Source organism: Salvelinus sp. IW2-2015, linkage group LG28, assembly GCF_002910315.2.
Source record: "Salvelinus sp. IW2-2015 linkage group LG28, ASM291031v2, whole genome shotgun sequence".
NCBI classification, from domain to species: domain Eukaryota; kingdom Metazoa; phylum Chordata; class Actinopteri; order Salmoniformes; family Salmonidae; genus Salvelinus; species Salvelinus sp. IW2-2015.
Window position 1 is genome coordinate 24,225,979 of NC_036868.1, and position 9,083 is coordinate 24,235,061.

The 9,083-nt window shown below is 41.4% G+C and overlaps 1 protein-coding gene across 1 annotated transcript in view; it reads right to left on the reverse strand.

Annotated features, from left to right (window-relative positions):
- Positions 1 to 211: 211 nt before the first annotated feature.
- vsnl1a (visinin-like 1a) overlaps positions 212 to 9,083 on the reverse strand; it is a 66,564-nt gene continuing 57,692 nt past the window's right edge. Inside the window, exons 3-4 of the mRNA XM_023974148.2 lie at positions 2,215 to 2,430; positions 212 to 1,774 (exon numbers count right to left, since the gene is read on the reverse strand). Coding sequence (XP_023829916.1) covers positions 1,577 to 1,774; positions 2,215 to 2,430 — 414 coding nt within the window. The 3' untranslated portion in view covers positions 212 to 1,576. The remainder of the gene's footprint in view (positions 1,775 to 2,214; positions 2,431 to 9,083) is intronic.

Here is a 9,083-nt window from a genome sequence, read left to right on the forward strand (position 1 = left end):
TCAATAAAGAGGAGCGCGTCGTTGGGTACACATTGGGTAAACTGTATAGCCTACCAAAACATGGCTTAAGGGTTTTYGTTCTCTTGGCTTGGTTCATAAAGAATGGCATTCACTTGTTCTTTCAACACATTGCTCCTTTTTTACACTCATTTTTAAACTGAAAGAGACAAACAGTATGAGATAATATCAATCAATGTCTAACACAATGTCGCACTGGTCTCAGATAATTTCCTCTTTATATCTATTGGTGGTATTAATAAACTCATGACAGGAACTTAATTGAATTCAGCACATTGATATGCAACCTGTATCTTCATTGAAGAGATGGTGTGATGACATAGACCAAAACTAAATGGAGCAATAATATGTAGGATAAAATACACTTGAAACCTCTATATTGTTATTGGGCTGAGCTAATTTTCAGATATATGTTACATTGCCTCTCATTAGTTATGCATCATAGGCTATACTTCCCCCGACAATACTGATGTGGTGGTTTTATTTCAATGTATTTAATTTCTTTCGGTCCAATTCAGCCAAATATTTTTCTTGTATTCGTACAGACTTTTGGTTTTGTCGTTAAATATGCCACATTCAATATCTCCTCATTCAAAATGGGCTCATGAGATGGTAGATTTTAAATAGGGGTATGTTTACTATTATTATTATGAACTATTATTATCTACAGGGAACATSCTCCCACAAAAATAATGTCTTGACAAATCACAAACAATCCACCCCATTCATCAATACTTGTGACCTATACTGTAATATGCTTTACATATTCAAATATTTGATGTTTAACGGCATTTCGTTGATAGGCTTTGTCTTCAATATTCTTATAGGATGCAAAATAAGGAGATTATTTTTAAGGCAAAACCTAAAGGCATGCAAATGAACTACATTTATATTCACCAACAGTACAAGCACATTTGGAAGGAAACGTTTGTGATGAATAGGCTACTAATCCATCTCTTTATCTATCCAAATCTAATCTTTTATAAGAATAGATACTTGGTTTATCAGAAACAGTTACGTTACCATAGGAATTTGATTTGGTTGACATTACTCAATATATGAAACACGTAGCTAGCGTCAGTTACGTTACCATAGGAATTTGATTTGGTTGACATTACTCAATATATGAAACACGTAGCTAGCGTCAGTAAACTCAGAACAATAAATTGTAGCGTAATTCAACATAGCACATCACTGATGCTCCAGTGGAATGAGTGTATGGAAAATACTTTGCACACTTCACATTTTGGCAGTTGATTTTAAATAATTGAAATATAATATTTATATATCTATATATTTGTGCGTGGTGTGAATATGTAGTGAGTGTGTGGTTTGTTTGTATCTTGTGGGGTGTGTGTAGCTCGTTATGTGTGTGTATATGTACGTATAAATTGTTCCTAGCAAATAACATTCTCATGCACACAAGTGTTTCAAACATCAAGAAGCGGATCCATTGAAAGGTAGTCCAAGCATATTTTTTTCAGTGGAAATAGCTGCAAACTGAATGGAACATGAATCTTCTGTGCAGTCTGTGGCGGTTCTCAAGCTCCCCTCTCCTCTATTTCTGCAGGTCACACTGCAGGAGTAATACAATGGAAGGGTCGCTCTTTGCTGCCTCTTTGAACTCGTCCAGTGATATCTGGTCGTCGTTGTTCTTGTCCATCTTGCTGAAGATCTTGTCCACTCGCTGCTCGGGCGTCAGGCCGTCCTCATTCATCTTCATCATGATCACAGTCCCCACCATCTTGTAGATGGCCTTCACAGAGGGGGAGAAATTATAGTTCAATCATTGTTTACTAAAGTAGAGACATTTATAGGTCAAACACGTTCTCTGAAAAACCCAATCTGACTTGTATTCAAGGCACCTACTGTACGAGGGCATAAAGGGCAAGAGGAGGAAATGTAAAAATTCAGAAGGTAAAGAGTCAAATCTAAAGTGCAGAACAAAAGGCATTTTTTGAGAAAGACCCCGTAACCAAGACTAATATTTCAACACCTTAAACTCATATGACACGAATAGCTGAACCATAGAGATTTGGATGCATCTTAAACGGTACCATATTCCTTATATAGTGAACTACTTTTGACCAGAGCCCTATGGGCCCTGATTTAAAAGTAGTGTACTACGTAGTGAATAAGATGCCATTTGGGACACAGGATATGATTCAAGCTTAATCTGTACGGGCTGAACTCTACCTCAATGATCTCCAGCATCTCCACTCGTGTGATCTTGCCATCTCCATCCAGGTCGTACATGTTGAAGGCCCAGTTGAGTTTCTGTTCGAAGCTGCCTCGAGATGTGATAGACAGGGCACAGATGAACTCTCTGAAATCGATGGTGCCGTCCCCGTTCTTATCAAAGGTCCTGAATGCATGCTGGGCAAACTTTGAAGCATCTCCGTAGGGGAAAAACTGAAAGAGAGAAAAAGAACAGAAGAGATCCCATTTGTATTAGTTAGAAGGGGAACCCCAGCCTCACAAGCAGGTTCATCAATCATTCAAGACGATACCACATGTAGCTGTCTATACCTTTGATATTAGTTCATGGCACATACAGTACATGATGTGCCTGATCACCATCCTACTAAGCAGTGTGTGTGTGTGTGTGTATGCATGGGACTCTGGGTAAGTGTATGTCTGACACTCAGCGTGTATGACRCCAGCCCCACAGCATATTGTTGAGATCCCGCAGTGGGATGCAATGCGGACCTAAGCTTTATAGTCAGTCTGGGAGAGGGAGATGGAGAGGAGAGATGCATAGAAAAAAAGGAGGAAAGGAGCGAGAGAAGTGGAGAGTGAACGAGGGAGAGGAGAGAGCAGAACGCTCCCTCTGTTCATCAGATGGAAACATTGTGGTGCTTCGACATGATTAAGCTCTGAGTGCAGACTTGTCCAGCCATTGACTTTAACAGTGTCTGCCTGCCTACTTTAGAAGCTATGTTGTCTGCAGCTCAAATGGCTCCCCACTAGGTCTGGTCAAAAGTAGTGCACTTTTCGTTGCACCCTGTTCCCCATTAGGGTGCACCCTTGAGTGTGTGGATTTCTGTAAAACATTAACATTTTTGTGGAGAATTTTTGACACATCCATTTTCCTATTCCTTGACCTACTGTGGTTCAGACAGTGCCTCTGTGGACAATACACAGAAGGACAGGGTAGAGGCTAATGGGCTGTGACGAAACGCCATGTGAGATATGATGACTTTCTTTTGCTGTATTCTAGTTGGGAGGCTGTGGTTCAGTTGGGTTCTCCAGGGGAAAAGGCGAATTCATTAGAGCAGACCTTCCACTTGCCCTCTTTGATAGCAGGAGTAGAGGTATTGGAGAATATGAGCTATGCTCCGCTCTCAAAACGCATGCCTTACAATGGGATGTGCCACTGCCAAAGAAATCCCTACAGATCTAATTGTTTTCAAAGTGTTGCTCTGGTTTGTCCTGTAGCCGTTTCTCACACTAAAAACAACAAAAACACTCACTCCTTTGAATATAATGAATGTATGAAATGCATTACGTATGGGTTATGAATGTGTTATGAAGGTACCCTTAAAATAAAAGTTACCTAACACTCACTGCCTGTCTTTGCATAATGACACTTCCAGAACCCACACCCTGTTTGAAATCTGGACAGCACATAGCCCAGAGCACATGGCAAGGCTATAAACTCTAATGGCAGCTAGCAGAAGGCAATAGTCCTGGGGAGTGAATTCTGCAAACTGTCCATCTGCAGAAATGTCCTCCCATAAAAATCTGCTGCAGTGGCAAACTGATCAGACTGCAGTTAAAAGTTAAAGGAAAGAGAGAGGGAGGCGGAAGATGGAGGCAGACGGAGAGACAGAGGAAGATAGAGGGAGATGGCGAGAAGGGGGAGGAAGAGAAAGAGAGACAGATCGAGGGAGAAAGAGAGATGGAGAAAAAATGACACAGGGAGTGAGTACAGTTACATGCACACAATAATACTATTATTGTAAATAGTCAGATTTGTTTGATTGAACTTTTACATGCTTTGCAAGAATAACTATTTCCCTTATAATCCTGTTTAAATGGATACATCCGAAATCAGGCTACCTGATGGGACTTTAGTAAATGCAGAAAATCGTCATTCAAAATAAACGTTCTATATCACAGCGACCATGTTATTTTTGGGAAGCCTATTTGATTCTGGGTTTAGACATACAGTATAGAGTCTGTATGTGAAAACTATTTCTAAGATACATACTTATGCGTACTTCAGTTATGACCTTATGCTGATGAAGATAACCAGAATAAAGTGTTAAGATGACTAATGCCATACTCGGCCTACAGCCATAATCAGTTTAATATCGAATTATTAGTGTGAATGCAGTCATACTCAGTGAGAAACAGAGAGATAGCGAGAGAACGAAAGTGAGAGAAGAGGGAGAGACAGAGATAGACAGACYGAGCGAACCGTGAGCAGTTGTGGGGTCAGCCTTTCTGTTCCCAGAGAGCCTGGGTGTTCTCTGGGTGTTGTGGGTGTACCAGAGCCTTGGGCCAGGCCTGTGTAACCCTGCCAGGATGTAAGGCACACTGTGATACAGCATGCACAAATGCAAATGGACTCCCTCACAGGGCTGGCCCTGCTGCTCCATATGGCCTGGCACTGTCTGGCTGTTCCTGCTCAGTCAGGAGGGACAGGAGAGACGGGAAGAAAGAAACAAACCAAAGGAAAAGTATGTGCAGAAGTGGAGAGGGGTGGGGAGAGTGAGAGTGAGAGAGGGGTGGGGAGAGAGGGGGGGGTGGGGAGAGAGAGAGAGAGAAAGGTGGGGGAGAGAGAAAGGTGGGAGAAGAGAGAGAAAGAGCGGGGTGGGGAGAGAGAGAGGGGGGATAGAGAAATAGTCTGCTGCTGTTCTTCCTCAGCTTGTTCCTCTGTGCGAATCTGTCAGGTTATGAAACACTTAGTTATGTAAAAGCACTAAAGAGAAGAGGGCCAGGATGAAAGGACTGACTGTGAAACTCTTTGAGCTTGATGTATCAGTTTCTTGATTAATCAGAGTGATATTATACAGTTGAAGTCGGAAGTTTACATACACCTTAGCCAAATACATTTAAACTCAGTTTTTCACAATTCCTGACATTTAATCCTAGTAAAAAATTCCCTGTCTTAGGTCACTTAGGATCACCACTTTATTTTAAGATTGTGAAAATGTCACAGAGAGAATGATTTATTTCRGATTTTATTTCTTTCATCACATTCCCAGTGGGTCAGAAGTTCACATACACTCAATTAGTATTTGGTAGCATTGCCTTTAAATTGTTGAACTTGGGTCAAACGTGTCTGGTAGACTTCCACAAGCTTCTCACAATAAGTTGGGTGAATTTAGGCCCATTCCGCCTGACAGAGCTGGTGTAACTGAGTCATTGTTTGTAGACCTCCTTGCTCACACATGCTTTTTCAGTCTTGCCCACACATTTTCTATGGGATTGCGGTCAGGCTTGGTGATGGCCACTCCAATACCTTGACCTTGTTGTCCTTAAGCCATTTTGCCACAACTTTGGAAGTATGCTTGGGGTCATTGTCCATTTGGAAGACCCATTTGCAACCAAGCTTTAACTTCCTGACTGATGTCTTGATGTTGCTTCAATATATCCACATAATTTTCCATCCTCATGATGCCATCTATTTTATGAAGTGCACCAGTCCCTACTGCAGCAACGCACCCCCACAACATGATGCTGCCACCCCCGTGCTTCACGGTTGGGATGGTGTTCTTCAGCTTGCAAGCGTCCCCTATTTTCCTCCAAACATAACGATGGTCATTATGACCAAACAGTTCTATTTCTGTTTCATCAGACCAGAGGATATTTCTCCAAAAAGTACGATCTTTGTCCCCATGTGCAGTTGCAAACCGTAATCTGGCTATTTTATGGTGGTTTTTGAGTGGTGGCTTCTTCCTTGCTGAGCGACATTTCTGCTTCCTCTTCATCTTCACAAGGTCCTTTGCTGTTGTTCTGGGATTGATTTGCACTTTTCGCACCAAAGTACGTTCATCTCTAGGAGACAGAACGTGTCTCCTTCCTGAGCGGTATGACGGCTGTGTGGTCCCATGGTGTTTAATTCTTTGGCGACTAATTGTTTGTACAAGAGGAACGTGGTACCTTCAGGCGTTTGGAAATTGCTCCCAAGGATGAACCAGACCTGTGGAGGTCTTCAATTTTTTTTCTGAGGTCTTGGCTGATTTCTTTTGATTTTCCCATGATGTAAGGCAAAGAGGCACTGAGTTTGAAGGTAGGCCTTGATACATCACCACAGGTACACCTCCAATGACTCAAATGATGTCAATTAGCCTACCAGAAGCTTCTAAAGCCATGACATAATTTTCTGGAATTTTCCAAGCTGTTTAAAGGCACAGTCAACTTAGTGCATGTAAACTTCTGACCCACTGAATTGTGATACAGTGAAATAATCTGTCTGTAAACAATTGTTGGAAAAATGACTTGTGTCATGCATAAAGTAGATGTCCTAACTGACTTGCCAAAACAATAGTTTGTAAACAAGAAATTTGTGGAGTGGTTGAAAAACTAGTTTAATGACTCCAACCAAGTGTATGTAAACTTCCGACTTCAACTGTATTTTTGTGCTCATGAACGAGTGCTACAGCAACACTGGAAACACGCCTCCACTCACCTTTTATGGTAACAAAAATGTCCTCATCTGGTGTATGATTTGGAAATGTTGGAACTAGACATGTCCATTTCTAAAAGAATGTGTAACAGCAAATTTGATCACATTTCTGTGTAGAGGTTGTGGGCAGAATTGTTTTATCTTTTGTAATGACTTTTTCAAACACAAATGCATACTGCCTACATCGGTACATCCTGTAGAAACACAAACTCACTACCTTTGAAACAGCTCGGTACTGCTCCATGATACGCAAGAATATGAAAAACCCTACGTCTGCTAAATCTGTATCACAATTCTGCATGGCCAATGCAGAAATCGGATTGATGATGCACCCAGATTAGGGGGACCAGACGACCGTTTTCCGGGGACAGTCCCCGTTTTTGGTGGCCTGTCCCCGGCTGGAGCTGTCCCTGAAAATGTCCCCGTTTTTAACTGTGCGTTAAAAACAGACCGAAAAGTGAAATATTTTTCTTGGCAAGAAAGACCGGGCAGCAGAGCCTACCGGTTGACGTTCAATACGTTGTGCTTGTTTAGGGCAGCAGAGGGGGCTGCTCGCAAATAAGCAGCTTCATTCACTCTTCTTCTACTAACTACTTGCTCGCGATAGTTTTAGAGAAAACTGCTGTGGAAAACTCGGCCAGAAGCTAGCAAGTGTCAGGTGAATCCACAACATCACCACAAATGTCTTTTCAAGCCAGGTAAGTTACAATCGTTTGAGATAACAGCTAGTGATGTTATAATGTCACAATTTATTATATAGATAGATGATCTGCTCTATAAGGTTTTAAACAGGTTATGCTAGCTAACGTTAGCTATGTAGACTAAGTTAGCTAGCTAGGTTAGCTAGCTACTGTAGCTAGGTTAAAAAACGTTCACATGTAAACATGCAGTGGATGGGTTATTTTGAAAATATGATTATATTAAATGAATGCACAATTAATTACGATATTTTTTGTAGATTACAATTTTAATGGTTTGGCATTATAATAAGTGGTGTGAAAATATATTTATAAATGTGCATGGATAATATCAGTGGAGAGGAGGAAGACTGGATAGGAAGAAGAGTGAAGGAGACAGAGGAGGAAAGGTAAAGATATGGTTACAGAGCCTGCCAATTTATTATTCCAAACAATGTTTTTGAGATAAAATACAAAAATGAGGCAAGCAATGGGAATCTGTTAACCAAAGTATTTTATCTAATAGTGTGCTATTTATTAATACAGAATGGAGAGGAAGGAGAAGGAAAAATTAAGGGAGTAAAAAGAGTGAAGCAAGGAGAGTGTAGAAGAGTGAGGTGGAAAGGTAAAGAGAAGCGAGACGAGTGAAGAAAAGAGGAGGAGAAAGATTGGAGGAGAAGAAAAAGTTGAGAGTAAGAAGAGTGACACAAGGAGAGTGAAGAAGAGCAGACAGAGGAGACACAATGACTCTTTCCAAGAAACGGAAATGTGCTTTTTATGAAAAACATGATGAGAGAATTTCCATTTATACGCTCAGGTCAAGACGATAGAATGGTTCACTGCACCCTTTGTAATTCCTCTCTTTCAATTGGCAGCCGGAGAAGAACGGCAGTTGTAGAACATCGGCAGACGAAAAACCATAAAGCCTCTCTGATTGCCCGTGTTGGTATGCCCTCTGTCACCACATTATTCAAGAAGGTAGAGCCTTCCCAAGAAGAATATGGTTTAGCTGTGCAGGAGGGTGTCGACACAATCATAGTTACAGATCTATGGACTGCACAGCACAACTGACACGGGAGCTTTATGAGCCAATGAGCTTTATGAGTTTACATGTGCTAGGACAAAATGTGACGCCATAGTGAGTAACATGTTAGCACCATGGGCAACTACTTTGGTAACACAGGACCTAGACCAGGTTGAATTTGTGTCTCTGGCCATTGAGCCGTCCAATCATGGACATGTAAAGCTGCTGCCAATAGTAGTCAGATATTGTAAGATATATGTTGGCAGCACATCTGTGGAAACAAAACTGCTTGATTTTGTTGAATTGAACGGAGAAACAGCATAGGAAATTGCAGCTGTGGTCCTGGTGGTCATCCAAAAATGTAACCTGGAAAACATCCTCTGCCGACAAATAAATACCAACTTTGGAGAGGACTGAATAGGCTGGGGAGGGTCAATGTCCATACCAAAGTTAAAAATGCTCTGAAGCGGGAGGTGATTGGCTTAGGTTGTCCACATCATTCATAACACGGCCAGAACAGCTTTGGATATGATGTTGAGTACCTGCTCACATCATTCATAACACGGCCAGAACAGCGTTGGATATGATGTTGAGTACCTGCTCAAAGATATTTGGAATATGTTCATTATTTCACCGTCAGAGTAGAAAGACTGAAAGGCTTATGTGAGTTTGTTGGCCAGGAGTACCATAACATTTTAGGACACAGCCATGTTCGCTGGCTGTCCAT